This window comes from Engystomops pustulosus, chromosome 1 (genome assembly GCF_040894005.1).
Source record: "Engystomops pustulosus chromosome 1, aEngPut4.maternal, whole genome shotgun sequence".
NCBI classification, from domain to species: Eukaryota; Metazoa; Chordata; class Amphibia; order Anura; family Leptodactylidae; genus Engystomops; species Engystomops pustulosus.
Genome location: NC_092411.1, coordinates 256026165 through 256049319, shown reverse-complemented (window position 1 = coordinate 256049319; position 23155 = coordinate 256026165). Strand labels below are relative to the sequence as shown.

At 41.0% G+C, this 23155-nt stretch overlaps 1 protein-coding gene across 6 annotated transcripts; it reads right to left on the bottom strand.

Annotated features, from left to right (window-relative positions):
* Positions 1-774: 774 nt before the first annotated feature.
* On the bottom strand, positions 775-22037 carry SMIM14 (small integral membrane protein 14). Of its 6 annotated transcripts, XM_072125433.1 has the most exons (6): positions 18771-18786; positions 16138-16223; positions 14255-14356; positions 13108-13156; positions 8963-9111; positions 775-4712 (listed from the first exon to the last, which is right to left on the bottom strand). In XM_072125433.1, exons 3-6 carry the CDS (start codon positions 14327-14329, stop codon positions 4674-4676), a joined length of 312 nt encoding a protein of 103 aa, XP_071981534.1. In that variant the 5' UTR covers positions 14330-14356; positions 16138-16223; positions 18771-18786; the 3' UTR covers positions 775-4673. The 6 variants fall into 6 exon arrangements, with proteins under 6 accessions (XP_071981534.1, XP_071981521.1, XP_071981544.1 ...); XM_072125420.1 differs by lacking the exons at positions 16138-16223; positions 18771-18786 and adding an exon at positions 21889-22037; XM_072125443.1 differs by lacking the exons at positions 16138-16223; positions 18771-18786 and adding an exon at positions 21784-22006.
* Between the last annotated feature and the right edge of the window lie 1118 nt (positions 22038-23155).

The window sequence follows — 23155 nt, the reverse complement described above, 5'->3', positions numbered from 1 at the left end:
AAGAGCATTACCTTGAGAATGCTGTAGCTACACTGACGCAGAAATATTTCTTGTTAATCCCTGATCTGAGTGGTTTTGCTTAAAAAACAATTATAAAATTTAGGATCTTGGGAAAGCTGGGTGCCAACATAAAAACACCACAGCTTCCAGAACAGGACTAATCAACCTGAGCTGGATGAATCGTACATAGCAGCAGGGTGATGGTGCACCAATTGACTTCTTATGTCTGTCAGGGCGCTGTCCCACGTTGCGTTTGCAGACGCAGACCAAACCACGCCCACTGGGGTAGTCCGCGGTCCGATCGCATCGGCGATTTCCATAGAAACATAGAGAAACGCCGATGCGATTGGACCGCGGACCGCCCCGGTGGGCGCGGTTTGGTCTGCGTCTGCGTTTGCAAACGCAACGTGTGACAGCGCCCTCAGGGACAACACAGTGATTTCGTATTCACTGCTTATGCTGGGCAGGAGAAGGCTGGGGGAGTGCATAATTATGGTGAGGAGAAGCCCCTGGGAACCAAAAGGAGCTAAAGAACCTCATTATCATAAATTTTATAATTGTTTTTTCAGCAAAGCAACTGATGCAGAAACATATCTTGTTTAATCCCTGAACGAGAGTCGCTACAGCATTCTCAAGGTATGTTTGGTTCGTAATGCATAAAAACAAAATGTTAGATTTCCTTCAACAAAGTAAAAACTATCTGGATTACAAATGATTGTGAATTATTTTACCAGACATCATCATGAACTCAGCACAAAAGAAAAGACTCAAGAGCAAAGTGTAATCACTGTTTATTAAGTCAATAGAAAGTGCATAGTACAAGCCCTTTACTCTGAATTCTGTGTCACGGCACGATCAGCGGGTTTGGTTTGGCATCATTACTGTAAGCGACTGGAATCATCCAGTAGACTTATAACAAGGACACATTTATTATTCAACATATCAGTACAGTAGCTACATAGAAGACAGCGGACAATGAAGGCAAATAGTTAGTCGCAGGTTTTCATAGCAGGCAATAAAATTGTAAAACTTCAGAGTTATGGGCACAGATTTGGACCTTTCTTATAGATCTAGTATCTAATGTGATGAGTGGTCATGGACATGGTCACAAATGAAGGAATCTTTGCAGTTTGATCTGTTCTGCACTGGCTCCATTGCTTCTCCTACCACATTTCTCTGCAGATGACCACAAGCCTCTTCTTGTACCAGCTTACAGTATTGGAGGGGTATGAGTGTCAGCTCACCTGAAAAAGTAGATGTTTGGGGCCACACTCAACGCTGAAGATGACAAAAAGCCAGAGGCATCCTGAACAGAATAAAAGACTAAATGTATGATCATGTTATGTAGATGCAGCTTCTAGGAACCCTGGCCTGAGTAGATCTTCACTGAATTTCCCAACACCCAGACCTTGCCCATACACATCAAATACAACCCCCCCCCCCCCTTTAACTCTATTAGGTTTTTATATTTTTTTAGTTACAGGGAAGATGGTTTGTATGTCATTTTGTTGGTCCTCATGTTCTTCATGCACCTCCCCTTTTTTTGTTGGCTGTTCGGTTCAATTTTCCTATGGGATGATTTGTATAGTGTAGAATAGAAATTGTTCACAAAAGCCAAAATGACCTGGTCTATAGAGATGTAGGACTATTAAGACAAGACAGATATCTGATAAAGTGCTGGTTGAATACTTTCATTCTTTTACCAGTCAGTAGGAGTAAGAGGTGAATGCTCCAGAAGATACAGGACACAGCCTGTATAGTATATACTATAGATAGTATAGCTCTATCCCTAAATCTGCTGATTGTGTTTTGTAACTAGAAAGACAAGGAAACATTTATCAGAAACGCAGCCTCATTACAAGATAAAAAAAAATCCTGGACCCCATGGAGTTCACTTCAATAGAACAATAGGGTAATAAATGTTGGGTCATATGAACTGCAGGATATGGATCGCTACTCGGCCTTTTGGCTAAGATCAAGTGTAGTATCTTCATTGGTGCTGCCTTGGTCTTGGCTGAGAGGTGCCTCGGGTACTCCTTCACCTTGGGCTGGGGGGATCAGCACAGGTTTATTGCCTTGTCTTGGACTCCCCTACTGCTATTGGTGTGGAGGAAATAGGCCTCGAGGCAACAGGAGGCGATCACACTGGCCCTTACTTTGTAGGAGCTGGAGTCATCGTACGTTTGGAGACTGTGAGACGAGAAAGAGCATATGACCTGTAGGATATGGGGGAGAATTATCAGAGAGCGAACTATTCTAGCCACGTATGTCAACCAATCAGAGCTCAGCGTGCAGTTTCCCACAGCAATTTATAAATGAAAAGCTGGGATCGGATTTGTTGCCATGACCCCTTAGAACGGTTTTGCTATAAGACAGTTCTGATAAATTTCCCCAATGGAGTATTTCAGTCAACTACGCTACTACCTCACAAGCCTAAGGCAATCAACTATGCTCCTTTATACTTTTTTGGGGGTTAATACTTACAACATGTTTCGGTTATTGGGGTAGAGTTTGGTTGCGACCAGAGCTCAACCTTTGCATTGCAAAAGTTCATTGCCACACCGCAATCCACAGGAATATGGGACAGGTCACTTATTTGCGATGGACGGAAAAAAAAAATAATTCTCCTGCAGAATTTTTAGGGGATTTGTATAACTCCCAGACACTACACTAGTACTGAATTATACTGCAGAATTGCCCCACCGAAAATCTAGACCTTAAAACGCACCATGTGCACATGAACCAAAATGTACATCACATACGTTAGGAGACGAGGACCTTACAGTGAGCAGCCAAGAATGGAAGATCGCTACAGTAACCTTACACCAGGTTAAGAGATATAACACATCCTGAATCTCACAAGAGAATTTGATGCATTCTATAAAAAGAGGTAAAGCAGTGGAAACACATCTCAGCACAACCAACCACAGAACGAAAATGCCGTAGTCAATTCTTTGGGAGATCTCACATCTTCATAGAACTGTCAGACAACCATAACAATATTACAATAGAACAGAGCATATAGATATTATAGGACTGAATACATATACATGGACACATGTTGATGTAATTATATGTGAAAATCTGTAATGATATCCCGGATGTATGCTCCACACTAGAAAAAGGGCTAATGGTTATAAATTAGGAGATATATACCACAATTAAGACAGGCAAACAAGGTAAATTACAGTAATTCGGTCCAATGCCCATTGGTTTTGTCGGAGAGAAACAAACCATTAATAACGGAGGCCGCGCAGCAAAAGATGGAGCAGGTCCTATTCCTACCCTGATATGCGGCACAGCTGCTCTATATGGAGCTCACTCCCTACTTCTCAAAGCTTGCGGCTCATGTCTTTTCATGCGGACGTGTGCATGTAGCCTTGGACTGGGAATTTAGGTAGTAATTTGGGCAACCAAGCTGAAGTCAACCAACCTATATTTGGTCTGTGCAGGAACCCATCATCCCAGTCATCAATGATGCAACAAGTCCATACCTCTCTGCGGGATGACAATCTTATACTCTAAGGCTGTTCAGGTAATCTACATAATTACTCCAGAAGTTACTTGATGTCCAAATTAGAACTTGGCATCTCCTTATAAGATGTTCATCTCCTTCTACTGGTGTGGGTCAGGGTTTTAGCGGACTTTGCATGCAAGTCAATGTGCAGATGTGGCAACATGTCTTGACATGGCGATTATAGTTACCATCAGTGTTGGACTGGCCAGAGAATCAGACTCCTCCGGTGGGCCTGGGCTTTAACCTACTACTGTAGCCCTTACAGCAGAAGACAACCCTAATCGGAGGGTGGTACGGTCTATTTCTTGGTATATGATGAAGGGTGTGCCGAAGAATATTATCAGGTAGGCCCAAGTAACACCAGTCCGACACAGTTTACCATTATTTCACATCAGTTCAATCGTCCGTTTTCTGTTTTCTTATTATGCCATGAAGTATGTCTTCAGCAGTCCGTAGGGTCAGTTGAGATGGACACTGTACAGTATCATAGTACCTACACACATTTAGGACATTCAAGTTTGGCACTTCAGATATCATTATCTTAATCTTGATAGAATAAACTAGAATTTCAAGATCACCTAAAATAGGTTGTAACAAACCAAACATCTATTAAGATACAATAGCAAAAGGATAAAAGCAAAAACTATAGAACTAACAAGTCCCAAGATAAAGCACAACTATGCCAAACACCAAGCAGGTGGAATCTGGAGACCCAAATTACCACAACACCCAAAATTTCTGCTGGAGTCAGGAGTGAGGGCTGGAGTTATATTTACTGCCAATATCACAAAATTTTGATGAATATGAAAATATATGATGTGTTATGACAACTCAATGACTAATGCGTCTGAAGATTTATATTAAGGCTGAAAGTCCAGACAAAATGATTATTAGTAATAGGAAGTTTACGGTGTTGCATTCGGCCTACATTTACAGGAACAGAAGAATTATGGTACTGCAAGGAGATCTGGAACTAGACGTCATACTCCAGACATCCCAGATCCGCCCAGCATCTTGGGATATGGAATATCCAATACCAAATTGGGGTGTCGGCACTGGTAGGAAGGAGAGAGAGAAGAGTCATCCGCTTCAGAGTAGTCTGGCCATTCTGGATTCATTTGGTCGTGCAAATTTTGTATGGAGGCTTTCAGAGTTGCTAGTCTACAGGTGGTGCTGGAGGTTCATGGTTGCGGTCCTGCCAATACAGCAATAGTCGTACTGTTATACATCACTACATGGCTCTCTGTCTTCTCTTAGTCATTGCCTGTAACGTAATTGGTGTACTAAGCCTGTACTTCCAATTACATTATAATGACTATAGAAGTAAAAGGTGCTGCTATTTATCATCTATGAAGATGACCTATAAGACACAAATACATTGGTAAAGATCAACCAAAAAAAAGTGTTTGTAGATATGGTCACTCACTACACACTGTACAAATCATCGCTGTATGATGATGTTATGTATGATAACCGAATAGGACCACCCACTGGACTCTGAAGCCCAGAAATAGCAGGGATTTACAACAACAAATTATATAAAGTATAAAACCTTTATACTGCCTGCCGATAGGACACCATGTACAACCTGTTCAGCTCCTCCTGCTCTATAATATGCAGCCTGCCGATAGGACACCATGTACAATCTAATCAGGTCATCCTGCTTTATAATATACTGATAGGACACCATCTACTGAGCTCCTCCTGCTCTATAAAATGCTGCCTGAAGATAGAACACTATGTACAATCTGCTCAGCTCCCTTTTCCCTACGACTTTTGCTGTGGTTTCTCAAGTATGCCTTGGTCTGAACCTTGTGCAGTGCCTTATGTATCTTTATTTTCCAGATGTTCCATGTGACTTTTCACTTATGCATTACTTTTTTTTTTTGCTTACTTTTGCAGGTTTTTTTTAGATGCAAATCTGTACCTGGTCCAAGGCAGGTGCAGAGGAAAAATTCTTTTTTCTTGGACCCGGTTTTAACATGTAAATTGGAATTAGTTGACATCGGCTGCGATCACATGTGGTATTTACATTGTGTTTTTAAGCCCATTGCAGAAAAGCATGCTTTTTACATTTTACCATGTGTTTGGCTGGTTGAAAAAGAGTTTTTTTCTTCCTTGCTGGAAATGTAAGCAAGATGTAAAAATGTTTACACAGTTGCTTGCACTTCCTGCAACGAAAAGAAAAATTTGCAAACCAAACGCATGGTAACATGCAAAATGCATGAGTTTCTGCGATGCTTTGAAAAAGTGCTTAAAAAAACCTACCAAAAGTCTCAAAGATACACCAAACAAAGCCGAGATACATGTCCGCCTATGTTTAGTCTGCACAGCTCCCATCTCTCTCTCTATAACATTCTGCCTGCAGATAGGAAACTATGTACAATCTACAGGCAGAATGTTATAGGGCAGAAGGAGCTGTGCAGATCGTACATAGTGTCCTATCTGCTCAGCTTCTATCTCTCTTTAGAACATGCTGTCTGCAGATAGGAAACTATGTACAATCTGCTCAGCTTCTTCTGCTATATAACATTCTGCGGGGACCAGGCTTTGATGCAGATATCAATATTAGTTTATTTGGTTACAGGCTTATTCCTAGTGTACAGAACATACAGTAAATGTACATTCAGAACATGTGATGTTATTACAGTGTGAAATTACAGAGAAAGAGGAAAGGAATCAGTGGAATGCGTCCCTTGCACTGCATATGCATATAGCCTGTACCCTCATGTCACACTGTTCCCTGCTTTCCTACACGGACAAAAGGTGGTCACATAGCCAGGTGGGTGCTTCCTGTGATTACTCAGGTCATGGGTATGGAAGGTGAGGTCTAAGATCACACTAGAGAGGACTGATGGTTGGTCTAAGTACAGCTATAGGTCTCAATGACGTGCATTGTTTGTCGGCCATATATATTCCACTTTCCGGCTTCATAACCATGCACATTTTTCTCATAACTCATCATCAACCTAAACAATATAATATTCAGAAGCAAAATCCTAAATGTGCCACATATGAACTGTGTGTATTCCACTCCTATTCTCCAAAGAGGCAAAAATTTACAGAGTGTCTAGAAAAAACATGCTGCCCATGTATTCTGTGGATGTGCATCAATTCTGAAGTCATCCCTTTGCATAGGATATCTTGGTGGACGACTGCATCAAAATATGATCCAAAAACCAAGTGTGAACATCCCCCCCATCCCTGTCCGGCCCACTAGGGCCTTTCCAGAGTCTTAGAAATCCCTTTTAAAAGGAAATCTACCAATCAAATCCATCCTGATAAACCAGGGACATTACTCAAAGATCCAGGCACCGAGACTGTGGTAATCTTCTTATATTTGTTAGCCATGGCCTTCTTCATTCTAAAATCAAGTTTTAAACTTATGATAATGAATCTAAAAGGAGTCTGGGGAGGGGGCTTTATCAGAGACCCTCCTTACTATAGTTATACAAGCTGTAACACTATGCAGGAGCATTTCCCCTCCGACTGTGTGCTGAAAAGGTGTAATATTATAGCAGGTAGAGGAGGGGGGGGGGCATAGTCCTGAACAGTGTAACAACTTGTAAAGCTACAGCACTGAGAGGCTCTGGTAACACCCCCAGAGCTCGTTGGGCTCATTGGTATAATTGTAAAAGTTGATTTCAGAAGAAAGGAGGCCTTGGATAACAAATATAAGAAGATTACCACAGTCCCAGTGCCTGAATCTATGAGTAAGTGTCCCTGGTTTTTCATGATGGATTTTTAAAGGTAAATCATCTTTAACGACGCGTGATGTACTATTACGGGCTGAGCAGCAAACACTTACCTGTAACAAGCAGTTACCGGTGCAAGCACCAATCGCGGGTGTTAACCCGTCCATCGCAGCCACTCAGAAAGATGGTGTTTGGTTGCCATGACAGCCTTGGGTCTGCCGCAGACCCAAGGCTGTCTCATTTTAACCTATTCATTACATTGTGCGATTCGATCTATGTAATGAATGAGGAGGAAAATGCCCATGTACTGCCATACTGTGGTATGGCAGTATATAGAAGAATCAGACAACCTGGGCTTAAAGGTCGGAAAAAGTAAAAAAAAAAAGTTATATTAAAAAAAAACAAGTCATATTGTGAATGTATGAAAACATTATAAAAACCTAGACAAGTTTGTTATCATACTGACCCAAAGAATAAAGTAGACATGTCATTTGGGGAGTACAGTGAAATCCGTAAAATCCAAGCCCCGACAGAAAACGGTGCAAATGCGTTTTTTCACCAATTTCACTGCATTTGGAATTTTTTGCCCCACTTCCCAGTACTTGACATGGAATACTAAATACAGTCACTATGAAGAACAATTTATTCCATAGAAAACAAGCTATCACAGAGCTCTTTACATGGAAAAATAAATAAAAAGTTAGATTTTTGAAGGTGGGGAGTAAAAAATGGAAATGCAAAAACAAAAAAGGGCCTGATCGTTAAGGGGTTAAAAGGACATCTACCAGTTTAACCAATGGTAGATCTCCATTCTTAGTGCATAAAGAAACAGTATATTTGCTGCCAAAACAACTAGCTCCCGGGCCTCAAGCAGGAGGTGCTGTTACAGCAGGGGCGTGCATATATTAATATCCGGCAATGCCAAGAGGCGCTTGGGTGATGTCAGCCTGAGAACCTCTGGCTCATTTACATTTTATTTTTAAAGCAATTTAGCGCATAAAGAAACGGCTTATGTGCTGCTTAATTAGAACACTTTTTAGTGCAAAAAGAAACAAGCTGGACATCTATTATCAGTCAAACTGATGGTTGGTGTCCTTTAAGCTGCTTTCGGTAAAAGGGCCAGTACAATGCATAGTGCAATATGAGCTTTGCTAACACACCCAGACTTATTCCTTCCAAAGGTATGTTCACACCAAGATTTTTGGATCAGCGAAAACACAGGTCAGCATCAGCTAGAAATGCAGTGACATTTCGGCTCAAAAGTCTGCAGAATTATGAATGCAGCTCTGGACTATCAGTTAGATTGAAGTGTAGAAAAGTAATATACAGGCAATCCCCTTGTTAAGGACACCCGACTTACTGATGACCCCTAGTTCAAGACGGACCCCTCTGCCCACTATGACCTCTGGTGAAGCTCTCTAGATGTTACTATAGTCCCAGACTGCAATGATCAGCTGTGAGGTGTCTGTAATGAAGCTTTATTGATAATCCTTGGTCCAGTTACAGCAAAAAAATGTAGAAAATCCAATCGTCAGTGGGGCAAAAAAAAATTTTTTTGTCTGCATCTACAATTATAAAATATACAGTTTCAACTTACATACAAATTCAACTTAAGAACAAACCTATCTTGTATGTAACCTGCGGATTGCCTGTAATGGACTTCAGAATGTAACTGAAAATGTATATATTATTCAAAGATTGTATTTTGGTTTGATTTAATATACTATACAAAGTGGATATCAGCACTTACATTGTGTGGAGTAGTCGGTTTTCCAGTAGCCCTTGGTCCTCGGAGACTCCTAGGTCTCAACAGGAATAAGGTAAAACCAATGACAAGCCAGGCCATGGCGATCATTGCAATGCTAAATCCACCATCACTAGACGGATTGGGTCCTGGTACTGGGGAAGAGATAAAAACAAGAGGCGTTTATGTAAATTGATGTTATTTGTGACCTTACCAAAAAAATAACATACCATAACGGACTATAGCCCAAAATTGATTACCGTACATTGCAAGCCGTAGCCATTATCCTTTACTAATCTACTGTCCATGGGGTCAGGCCCAAAAACGTAAAAGGGGGAAATCATTCCCTCTCTATTAACTTAGAATTAGAGTAACAATTTATTACTAGAATATTGAAATATATTTACTTTTTATTTTAGTTGTTTTTTTTTCTTGCTTGGCACATTATGATCTGTGATACACCACAGTATACATACCTCCCAACATTTCCGGAAGAAAAAGAGGGACAAAGTGGTGGCACACACAGCGACACCCCTGGCCCTCAAGCCCTGGCCACGCCCCAAATATTTATTACTAATAATCATCTTCATAATAATAATAATCACCATAATAAAAGAATAATAATCCTCTCCATAATAATGAAAAAAAAAAATTTGCCCTCTACCCTCAATAGAGATGGAGCCTCTATCCACTAGGCTATTGGACCAAGGGTTATAAGTCGGAGGATTTTTACTAACAAAGTCTTTTACTATTGTAATTATTGAGACGATTTATTATTTTAATTATCATTATTATTATTATTATCATCATGGAGACTATAATAATAATAATAATCTCAATAATAATAGTAATAATAATAATAATAATCTCAATAATCTCTGAGAAGATCCCTCTCTATATATCAGGGTGTCACATTGTAACAGTGAAACTCTTCGTTACATAAAATCCTCTCACTGACATCCCCTGAGCTTATAGCCTGGTGGATAGAGGCTCCGATCTCCATTGCATAGGCTGTAGGTTCAAATCCTGGGCTGGGCATACATTTATTTAATTGAATTAAATGAAGAGCTTGTGTCTGGGGGAACCCTAGGAGATGTGGAGACCATATATGAACAGATGGTGATCTGAACCCGACGACGTGGTCCCTGCTCTCCGCTTACCCAACACATCTTTCAAAAGGATTCCCTGCTCGATGTCTGTAGAAGTCACAGTATCACAAGTTCTGGCTTTGAAAGTATTTACTAGGTGGGACATAGAGCCAGGACAACCCCTGCCAGTGCGGGACCTGGAGGGAATATCCGGGACGGTTGGGACTGTCCCGGCCAATCCAGGACGGTTGGGAGCTATGCAGTATAGATTGGTGCTACATAAAGATTAGTATTAGAAAACAACTATCATTCACAAGAGCTTGTGTCCCACAAAAAAACCTTCTTTTGTTGTGGATAGCCTTTAACTTACTAGCTGCCATTTACATAACTTTGAGTTTAAGAAACCAATCCCTAAATTTTTTCTGCTTGTGACAACAAAATTGCAATGTAGACACATTCTTGGACACTCCTACAATGCTGTACACAGATGTGTTACATGCTGTCACTTCTACATTGACAATGGACATTTTTAGCAGATTTACGTAACCACTTGTGGCCCTTTGAATGTCCAGAAAACATGAGCTTTGGCCCAATATGAATCATCGCTGATGACCCTGAAATTTGAAAACAGATTGAAGGGATAGCAGCACAGCCTCTGTGTAATAGGCATCTCATATCTGCCTCGTCTCTACGTGTCAGTACAATGTCAGAAGCAAGATGAGAGTGTATATACACCTGTGCTCTGATAATCTAACCACAATGTCACCCCACAGAACTAGATGGATCATAATGTGTCTGCTTAGAGAGTCCCTGTTCAAACCCTAGGATTTTGCACTGAGCAGCCTAGGGAGTGATAGCAGCTAACACAGCAATAAAACTGAGTAAAATTGTAAGGTATAGAGTTAAAATTATATTTATTGTGTAAACATCACTAGGGGATTGAGATGTGAGAATTTTCTTTCGTGGGAAAACCCACAATGCCATTGTTAGACATGAGAAATTGGGCCAAGGATTTCAAAGGTGATTGAGTCACAAGAAACTCATAATGGAGAGTTATGATGATGTTATAGAATATGCAGCCATGCTAATATTTGAATAAATTTAGATTTTTTTTAAATTCAAGGATAAATTTGTTGGAATTTTGTTAAATAAGACACCCTAATCATTTTTTGGGGATTAAAAAAAAAAAAATAATAATAATATTTGGACCCGGTTTTATTTTCAGAGAAACATGGTCATATCCTCTCCACATATCCCTTTTCTGTAAATATTTTCCTTTATAATCTGAACAAAATTTAAAAATCTGTTTTGTTTGACTACAAACAATGTTCCACGTCCTAGTGACGTCATAGGTGTCAGTGGAGGAAGCAAGATCTTAAAAATTCAGTTTGGGATACGGTATAATTATTTCAATGAACTCGAAATTCCCTGAGGTCACATAATTATTCTGTGATCAAATAGAGTTGTGTAACAATGAGGCAGGTCCTTGTCACCTGCCAGGTGTGTTATCAGTCATTAACGTAGAGTAAAGTAGTCACAACCCAGGGATGGGACCTGGTGAAAAGTCAACAACCTGAGGAATACTGTAGGTAAATTGAATCATCTTGTGCCATCTATCGAATACACTATTTTACAGTCAGCTCATGGTTATGTTTATGATGTCACCAATACAAGGAGTTCTCACCATGACAGGGCTAAAACCAGTACGTCTGGTTTGTCCTCAATTCTAGTGGAAAATCTCACATTCCGGAGCGCACCTTTATACTCTATACAAGTGTTTGACTAAGAAAGACGACACATGGATGGGCACACTACATAGCATCTCAGAAGTGAACGAAGCGGACTTACTAACCCCATGTAGAGGTTGCCCTGTGTCACTATATGCCCATCCTACACACTATGTACAGTAATACAAGATAATGGATGATGATGATTATTAATTAATGTTACGGTAATTATTATAAGGGATGATTTATGAATGATTGTGAAGTGTTTTTTGATCCATCATCTCTCAAGAAATATATTTACTTAAAAGTAGCATCTTCTATATAAAAAAAAAATAAAAAATTATAATATATATATATATATATATATATATATATATATACACACACCATATATTCCGGCGTATACGACGACTTTTGAAGACTGAAAAATCTTCTGTCCAGTCTGGGGTTGTCTTATACGCCGGTAATGTTTCTCACCTTTCCCGCGATCCACCGAAGCTCCGTTGCCGGTCAGTCAGAGGCCCGCACCTGACCCCTGCGCTGTGCTGATAACTCGGCGCAGCACAGCGGGCGGATGTTTTGAATTGTGACAGCCGCGGGCCTGCCTGTTACAGCGCACGGACTGTTCTGCATCTGGTCCGTGCGCTGGATCAGGGAGGGTCTGGAGCGGTCATAATTCAAAATTAGAACGGGCCCCCGATCCGCCCCCGTCCCACCCACCTCACACTACTTACCCGCCATCAACACCAGATCCCATGATGAGAAGCAGCACGAAGAGGAGCAGGATAAGGTAAGAATTATGTTTTTTATTTAGCTTAAATATATAGGGCCCTGTTTGGTGGTGTGGGACATTATTTATGGCTACTGGGGGTGCAGGACAGTAGTTATAGTTACTGGGGGGGGGGCATTAATTAGGGCTACTGGGGGGCAGGACAGTAATTATAGCTACTGGGGGAAAGGACATTAATTATAGCTACTGAGGGGGGGGGGGGACGACATTAATTATGGCTTCTGGGAGGGGAGCAGAATTTTAATTTTTACCGGTGTATGCGTTGGACAAGGGGTAGTCTTATACGCCGAATATATCTTAAACTCTATATTTTAACAGGAAAGTAGGGGGGTCGTCTTATACACCAGGTCGTCTTATACGCCGGAATATACGGTAATTATATGACAGCCTTTTACATATATGGTTGACTATGAAACAGCCAGTCAATGATGTCCATTTAATTCCGATGGAGAAGCATGGACAAAGGTTTTCAGAATTTTAGCTATACCAAAACTCTGTAGGTATACCCTAATATTAGATTTTCAGAAATCAGACAAATATACTCACGTTCTTGTAAGCATTCGTTGTCGGTACAGTAAGACTGAGACTGCCTGAGCTGTAAAAGGGGAAAACAGAGGTGTTAAGTTAAATACGAAGGATGAAATAATACAAAAATAAAATTTTAAAAGTAAACCTACCATTTTATTTGATGCATTACATACATCGAGAATGCTGTAGCTTCACTGATGCAGAAACATATCTTTTTATTTTTAAATCGCTTTATTGCCACAGAAATCAAACGGTACAGGATCACAAAACAAGGAGCATTAGCGGAGGTACAACAGAGATAACAAAAACATCTTTATGCAATTATTTGTCATTTGTGATAACTTCTGCACAAAAGCAGCGATCTAATAAACCCCTCCCCTGCATATACATAGAACAGTAACCAACCTGGTCGATTGGTGTGAAGAGAGAAATAAAGTTATAGAAAAAGTAGTAACAATTGTTAGGCAACAAGATAAAACATCTTGTTTAATCCCTGATCCGAGTGGTTTTGCTAAATATATATATTTATATTATACAATTCAGGACCTTGGAAAAGCTGGGTTGCATGCAGACTGCCTACATAAACAAGGAGCTTCCTGAACTGTCCAGAAAGACAGGACTAATCAACCTGAGCTGGAAGACTCATACACAACAAATGGGGATGGTGCAGCAATTGATTACTTCTGCCCATCAGGGACAACATAGTGATGAGGTATTCTTGGCTTATGCTAGCCAGGACAAGGCTGGAGCATTGCATAATTAGGGTAAGAGGAAAAGTGCCAAGGCAACCACAGGAACAACATAGCCTCGTTGTTTTTTCAGCACCACCACTTGGATCAGGGATTAAACAAGTTATGTTTCTGCATCAGTGTAGCTACAGCATTCTCAAGGTATAATGGGGTAGATTTACTTACCTGGTCCAGTCTCGATCCAGCGGCGCATTCTCTGACGCCGATTCAGGTTCTGCCGGGATTCACTAAGGTCGTGCGCCCGGTCGTGACCGTATATAAGCAGCTCTCTCCTTTCAATTCTATGGAAGTTCTGGGAGTTTCCAAGCAGGGTCAACTCTGTATTCACTACAACAATAAAAATGTCACCCACCCCCAGGTCTCATGGAACCAATACCTCTTTTATTATAAGAAAAAACCTAAGTAAGTGTCCTTACCAAATTAATCAGCCTTCGCATTGCATAGTCATGGGAGCAAATGCACTCACAGGGATCAAAATTGCCATCTGCCATCTTCACGGTTCTTGTATCTACAGCAACCTGTTCGAAATGAAAGATTGTAAATGCTTTCATCAAACTAATCAAAATGCAGAAGCCCCTTCTCCTTCTGGCTTACTACTATTAGTAGACATCCACATGTCCTACTAGGAAACAGTGCAGATACAACCCCCTTTAAGCAAATTCATGTATGCATGAATGTATGAATAAAATGAATAGTTGGGTGTTGCCAGTATGATGGAGTGTCTGCAACTGGTAACACCCACTTGTCAATCAAGAAATTGTGCCATCAGAAGAGATTAATTTGCATACCTGAAGACCCTCCACATTGTCCTGTTTTAGTGATTTAATTTAGCAATAATTTAAAGGGGTTGTCCACTTCCAGCAATTACTTGAAAATGAAAAGTTACACAATTTTCAAATATACTTCCCATATCAATTCCTTGCGGTTTTCAAGATCTCTGCTTGCTGTCCTTCTATAGAAAGACTCTCTATTAACTTCCAGTGAATAAAAAAACTGTCCATGTCATGTCACCCAGGTGCACGAGCCGTTATCATCACACAGAGCTGTGTGATATTAACAGCTTGTGGACCTGCATGTCCATCACAAGACCATGGACAGATTTCTGAGCACTGGAACAAAAAATTGATGCCTTCTATAGAAGGACAGCAAATTGAGATCTAGAAAACAGTGACGAATTGATACAGAATGTATATTGGAAAACTGTAACTTTTGCTTAAGCAAACCATGTCAAATTATTTGCTGCAAGTGGACAATCCCTTTAAATTATTGGAAAAGTAAATCCCCAAAACAGAATAGAGGCAGCGTTAGTTTTCCGTCTGATCTGCGGTGATAGCACAAATTCGTCAAAGGAAAGAGATGATGGGGTATACAGAGATAAAATACGCTGGACCATTTTCTTCTTGTAGGTCAAGACTTTTGGTCTGTCGTTGTGCCTTGTACGTTTATCACAATATCAAATACTCGGATAGAGATATTCTTTTATCCTAACCCTCATTACTGTCCTATTATAATGACGAGTCTCGCTAGTACACAGTAATCAGAGTAGAAGCCAAGTGATTTGCAAATTCTTCAGATCAGTCCACAACCTGTGACCCTTAGGCTCCCCCTAGTGGCAGCCTAGACGCCGCTCATCTAAAGGTTCGCAGCAGTATAAGATTACAGAAGTAAAGGGCAGAGATTCTGAAGCTGTGCAGAATGCGGATACATTATTATTGTGTGTGTGTGTGTGTGTTCAGAACTTGCATTTCTATACCTGGATTATTCTCGGTCTTTATGAAACAAGTGAATGAAAGGGGTCAGCGGGTGAAACATTTATTAGTGGGGGTCATAAGGACCTATAATGTATTTAATCTAAATTCATATGCACTGCTATGTATACGTGCATACACAGGCATCCATTGACACCTGGGAGGATTAAATTGTTAAACAGGGTTGTAATAAAATATCTCTAATTATACAGACCTGGATCCTTGACAAACTGGGCACATTAGCTTTTCAGGAGCCTGGGAAAGCTGACCATAGAAGCTGAACAGAATTGTAATCACCACCCCCTTGATTTATTAGGCATAAGTGGAAAATATTGTTTTAATACAATGGCAGTAATATTATTAGTGTAGTCTGTCATCTCATTGTGTAGGGTGCACATGTTCCTTGGGTTGGTCTATGTGCCCTTTAAGTTGCGGTGATGACAGCTCCACGCCTGCAGGCTTGTACAGTCTGCTCCAATAAGAGACAGGTACGTGGATGAGCAGAGCAATAAGCAAACAAATCCCCGGCCAGAAATTACCAACAAATTTACCTGAGGACTCACATAAACCCGCGGCAGGACTTCCTGGAATTAGGCAATTTGTACTTTATATGCAAGTTACAGAGCCAGACCCCCTTCTGCAGGTAGAAGAAACCAAGCAGAGTATAAGGCTGCATTTATAATATGTGTATTTGTAGCATTTTTAACATTATTCTGTTGTTAAAAGGAAAAATACACAACGTGCACCAAGCCTCAGGATATACCCCTGCATGTAGATTTTTTTAGAGCACAACACACAAAGAACTGTGCAATTTGACAAGAATATGTCGCAAAATTGCTGCTTCTTTGTCAGTCTACATTGAGACGACCGTATGTGGTTCCCCCATAAACAGCAATGGCCCACATGTGTGCTCCATACACGGGGATGAGACAGGACATGTCCTATCTTTTGAAGTAGTGCAGGCATACGTTGGTGTGTATGCAGCCTTATAGTTCACAACTTGCAAATTGTGAAAAATCAGGAATTACAAAGAAAGTCTACTATCAAAATAAAATATGATAAACCAGGAACACTTACTCATAGATCCAGACAGACTGTGGTAATTTTGTTATATTGTTTATCCATGACGTCCTTCCTTCTAAAATCAACTTTTAAAATGATGCTAATGAGCCTGAGGGGCTCAGAGCTGTGAGTGGATGTAAAAATCCAACACAACTAGGACACTAGAACTACAAAAACATATGTGTGGATAGAGCAAGGACTGAAATATGACAAAACTCAGATCTAAATTGTATGATTTTCACTGACCAAACTGTAGATATTTTGAAACTTTGATATCGCCCGCCCCCCCCCCCTCCCCTCCCATGCAATTGGCCTTATAATGCACGGCAAAAGAAAAACCTGTATGTGAATTAATACTACAGACTTTTACTGCAGAAAACATAAAATCTGTAACACAACAGCCGCAATCACACTAGGAGTACGAATCTCAGTTGATTTGCTTCTCTTTGTGGATCTGTCTGTCCATCTGTAAGAGAAGTGTTCCTTCTGATGAATTTCAGAAGTGTATCCTAGGAATCATCCATAAGGGGTTGTCAGCCCTGAGTAAGACCATGAGGATGTGAGAGTAGGCCGGCCCATTTATAACTGTTATCCACCAAGTGAGGAAACGGCAAAGCAGGTGTTGAAAACGTTGACAAAAACAATCATAAAAAAAACACTGCCTAACTTACGAAAGTTCCTCTTTTTATCTCAACAGACTAAGGAAATTTACATAAAAGTTTCACATTTAAAAAAAAAAAAAAGAGCAGCAATTAGTTCTGTTTACTACTACCAAATCCCTGGTTTAAAGAACATACAAGTTTTAATAAGTTGCAATGAAAAGTGGGAACTCTGCGCCCGGTCACTGGGGAATTGCAAACAAAAAGTGAAAAACTGCATTTGAACTTTATTTTTAACTCTATGTGGTTGAGTTGCAGGATCGGCACAAATCAAGGTCAGTTCTGGTGCCGTTTTTGCAAAAAAAAAAGCAGCCATATTTCCCACCACCGGACAACCCCTTTAAGTAGACTACCGATTGGCGATATATAGCAGAACACAAATAGAAGTACACAACCGGCTTTCTCATTAACCAAAGAATCAAATCAGAGCCGCACAGTTGTGCCATATGGTGGGGCACAGAGCCGTGAAGATCTGCTGAGACCCTGTGCATTGTTCTTAGTCTGTGCATAGGCCATTACATTGGCTTATTTCGCACACTACGGATTTGGTAAGTGTTCTTTATAATCAGTATTTTTATAGAACAGTAAAAACAGAACGGCGCTGAAGACTCTCCATTGTGTAAAATAAATCTACGACATACTGAATCCGTTCCAGGAACAAAGTTGCATCACTTTTATTTACCCAGGCCAAGCAACTATGTCACATCACACAATGTCTCATCTCTTCTCACAGATGTCACACCAAGACAATAGAGAGCAAAAGAATAAAACGTATAAAGTAAAAACTGTAAATGATCCAAGTCTGCAACAATGATAGGGTCTTTTTGATTCCCTGTATAACGAGATAAAATATAAAACTTCCTTGCCTTCCTATAGGATGGTTATTGTCATTATATTCCCATATGGAAAGTGACAAGGAACATTTTCTTGTGGTACTGTATATACTCGAGTATAAGCCAACCCAAGTATAAGCCGAGGTCCCTAATTTTACCACAAAAACCTGGTAAAACCTATATTTTTTACTCGAGTATAAGCAGAGTTTGGGTTTTCAGCACATTTTTTGTGCTGAAAAACTAGGCTTATACTCAAGTATATATGGTACTTTTTTGGATACAGAACAGATATAAACAGATTGCTATGGAACGTTGAGGCAGTATTGTAAGAACTTACCGTAAGAAAAATAATAACTCAATGACTTAGATTTACTTTAACTTCTTTTATGCACAATTGGGTATGTTGTTACATGTCAAAAGCCCAAGGCATCGAAAAACAACCGAGTACTTCAGACCCCTTTTATAAGCTGAAGAATTTAAGTTGCTAGTCCAAATACGGTGCCGATTTGGCATATACGGTCTATACTGTAGTATGAGCACAATTTTAAGTACACACAATTTTTGTGGCACCACTTGGCTTATACTTATATACACCCCGTATATATTAAAAAAACAAAACCTAGTACGTACTTTCCGGCGCTGACCTCCGGTGTCCTCTTCTCCCTGTAGCACCTGCTCCAGTTCCCAGCTGGACCAGTATATGCACGTCTATGCAATCTGCCAGCGCAGAAAAACTGACACGCCTCCTGATGTCATACTTTGTGCTTGGCAAATTACATATATGTGCATCTGCCCGCACTGGAGGGAGAGTACTAGGTTTTTTTTTTTTTTTTTTAACGGGGCTCTGGGCTGGACATTTTATTTTATTAATGAAGGGGAACTCCTGTGTACATTTTATTAATGTTGGGGTTGCCGTGAACATTTCATTAATGAGGAGAGGCTAATCGACATTTCATTGATGAGGGGGCTCTGCTATGGACATTTTATTTTATTAATGAAGGGGAACACCTGTGTACATTTTATTAATGTTGGGGTTGCCGTGAACATTTCATTAATGAGGAGAGGCTAATCGACATTTCATTGATGAGGGGGCTCTGCTATGGACATTTTAATGATAGGAAGGGCTCTGATGTGGACATTTCATTATCGAGAGGAAACTACTAAACATTTAATTGATGAGGGGGCTCTACTGGGCATTTTATTAGAGAGTAGCAACTGTATTTCCCACCCTAGGCTTATACTCAAGTCAATAAGTTTTCCCAGTTTTTTTGTGGCAAAATTAGGTACTTCAGCTCATACTTGGGTCAGCTTATACTCGAGTATATATGCTATACCCAAAGCATCCTAAGAGGAGCTCTGAACAAGAATTGCTTGTAAGTAAAACTACAAGACACAAAACGAGTGACACTGGTCCCATGAACTGAGCCAATCGCCAAATGATTAGGGTCATTTCTGTACTCAACAACTGGTAGAGTGTATAGAGATTAGCAGGGACCCCAAAAAGGGCTTGAATGGGAGTGATGGAAATCCTTTTTAACAGGACATCAAAGCATTGAAGGGGTTTTGATATGGCAAAAATGAATTAATATACCAAAACATGTGACACGTTGTTTTGGATTTATTTATAGGCAATAATGTAAATTATAAGGTTAGCTAATCGGCAGTCATTGCGATGAACAAGCAGTACTAAAACGCTAAAATCAGGCGTTCCGATTTCATCCAAAGAAAAATAAGACATAATTATTCCCGAGGAGACACAAACATTCCTTACACAGTTCAAGACAAAACAGCTGTGCCTCCCCCAGGAGTCACATAACAGCTGTCCAACCCTGATCCTAACATTGCACTCCTCAGGTCCTGCCCTATACAGACTCCATTATTACAGTGAAGGGACGCGGTCAGAATGTTTGGGATCACCTACAACCCACCAGTAATGCAGAGGTGGATTTCAAAGAGGCCGACACTTATTCAGAAGGGATAGAAGTGATTATTAGACGTGTAGATCAGTGACTTATTCCCATCTCCTATGAAGAAGACATGCACACTCTGCCAAGCAAAATGTATACGTGTATAAAGTGTTCAGAAAGAATATCTACCAATAAGTAGCTAATGCAATTATACAGCCACCTTAAACTGGATGTCCCCCAAATATGATTCTTGAATTCCATATATTTATCTGATAACCCATTTGTAAATATATATATATATATATATATATATATATATATATATATATATATCATAATAGAATATTTATAAATATATGTTTTACAAGTTCCCGGTGGGATCCTGTTCTACAAAACAAATTACTGGTTTGCTCCAAAAGCTTAATTGTGCATTATTTATGTACTTATTTATGAATATAGATCTATACAATAAGGGTTGCTATGATTTTTATAGTGTCCAGTGACAGTAAAGGATTTAGAAATATCACTTCTAATAATAGTGAAGATAGATCATAATGGACAGAATTAGGCACAATATATTATACAGCTACACAATGCCTTAAAGAGAACCTGTCACCAGGTTTCACCCCACTAAATTCCCAGCCCCCTCAGCTAGGTTTTGACATGTGCTTTACAGAATCCCATCTTTTATGTGAATACTTACCTATTTACTTATAAAGGAAAAAGGAAAAGTAATTCCATACCTTACCTCAGGGAACTAGTAGTTTAAATGCTGGTGCTGGAGACCTTTTAAGTCTCATTTCACACACACATACAATTTATATTATAAGGCAACAATGTTTTAATGTATTTCTTTTGTATTGTAAAATCTTCGACAAAACATAATGATGGATCAGGACTATATGGAATGGTGGTAACAGGGACACAATGCCACTGCCTACAAATGACAGCAAAACCAATGCAGCAGCTTTTCCCTGTACTATGTGCATCCCCTACCATCCAACACAGAACCCTCTCCTTTGTGCAGCCCCTGCCTTACACGAACCCCCCCTGTGGGTGCACCCCCTGCCATACACGAACCCCCCCTGTGGGTGCACCCCCTGCCATACACGAGCCCTCCTGTGGGTGCACCCCCTGCCATACACGAGCCCTCCTGTGGGTGCACCCCCTGCCATACACGAGCCCTCCTGTGGGTGCACCCCCTACCATACACGAGCCCTCCTGTGGGTGCACCCCCTGCCATACACGAGCCCTCCTGTGGGTGCACCCCCTGCCATACACGAGCCCTCCTGTGGGTGCACCCCCTGCCATACACGAGCCCTCCTGTGGGTGCACCCCCTGTCATACACGAGCCCTCCTGTGGGTGCACCCCCTGTCATACACGAGCCCTCCTGTGGGTGCACCCCCTGTCATACACGAGCCCTCCTGTGGGTGCACCCCCTGTCATACACGAGCCCTCCTGTGGGTGCACCCCCTGTCATACACGAGCCCTCCTGTGGGTGCACCCCCTGTCATACACGAGCCCTCCTGTGGGTGCACCCCCTGTCATACACGAGCCCTCCTGTGGGTGCACCCCCTGTCATACACGAGCCCTCCTTTGGGTGCACCCCCTGTCATACATGAGCCCTCCTGTGGGTGCAGCCCCTGCCGTGAGCGGAGCCCTCACCTGTGTGCACCCCCTGCAGTGAGCGGAGCCCTCACCTGTGTGCACCCCCTGCAGTGAGCGGAGCCCTCACCTGTGTGCACCCCCTGCAGTGAGCGGAGTCCTCACCTACGTGCACCCCCTGCAGTGAGCGGAGTCCTCACCTACGTGCACCCCCTGCAGTGAGCGGAGCCCTCACCTGTGTGCACGGCGCAGCCGGGAGCCTCCAGTGTACGGCACCTGCTCTGTTTTGGTTCGGTTGTACACGTCATGCTCGTCCACAAACCCGGATCTCCCCCGGGCGTCCCCGCCCCCAAGGCAACGCTCAAGCTGATGCGCGTTCACGCCTCCACCATGTGATGATGGTCCAATCCTGACCAAGAAAAGGGCATGAGGTGGGAGGGGCTGAGAGCGGCCAATCAGCGAGTGCCAGAGCCGGATCTTCAGAGCAGAATGTTTTCCGTCTGACCCCTAGAGGTCGCTATAGCGTTGCGCATTACTGTGTAGTACATGTACATAAACAGGAGAGCTACTTACCTGCCACAGGTGTATGCAGCTTAGTCCTTCCGTGTGGATACTGAATTCCTTGTCTATTATCCGGACTCTAGTCATCAGACTTCTTAAAAGGCGTAACTGATGTATAGGGAGCTGCCTTATGGAAAGCATTAACCCCTTAAGGATGCAGGGTTTTTCGGCTCATTTCTCGCTCTCCAACTTCAAAAATCCATAACTTTTTCATTTTTACGTGTACAGACATGTGTGAGGGCTTATTTTGTGCGTAACAAATTTTACTTTCCCGTAATGTTATTTATTTTAACATGCCGTGTACTGCGAAGCTGAAAAAAAATTCTAAATGTGGAAAAATTGAAAAAAACCGCACGTGCGCCACGTTCTTGTGGGCTCAGTTTTTACGACTTTCACTCTTCGCTCCAAATAACACGCCTACTTTATTCTTTGGTTCGGTGCGATCGCGGTGATACCAAATTTATATAGGTTTTATTGTGTTTTAATACATTTTAAAAAATTAAACGAATGTGTACAAAAAAGAAAAAAAAATGTTGCCATCTTCTGACGCTAATAACTTTTTCATACTTTGGCGCACGGAGATGTGTGAGGGGTCATTTTTTGCAAAATGAGGCGACGTTTTCATTGCTACCATTTTGAGGTCTGTGCGACATTTTGATCATTTTTTATTTCATTTTTTATGTTATGTAAAAAGGTGTAAAAGTCGCATTTTGGACATTTGGGCGCCATTTCCCGTCTCGGAGATCACCGCCGGCCGTAACCGCTTTTATATTTTGATAGATCGGGCATTTTGGGACGCGGCGATACCTAATATGTTTGTGATTTTTACTGTTTATTATGTTTTATATCCGTTCTAGGGAAAGGGGGGTGATTTGAACTTTTAATATTTTATTAATTTTTTTTATTTTTTAAACTTTTTTTTTTCACTATTTTTTAGACCA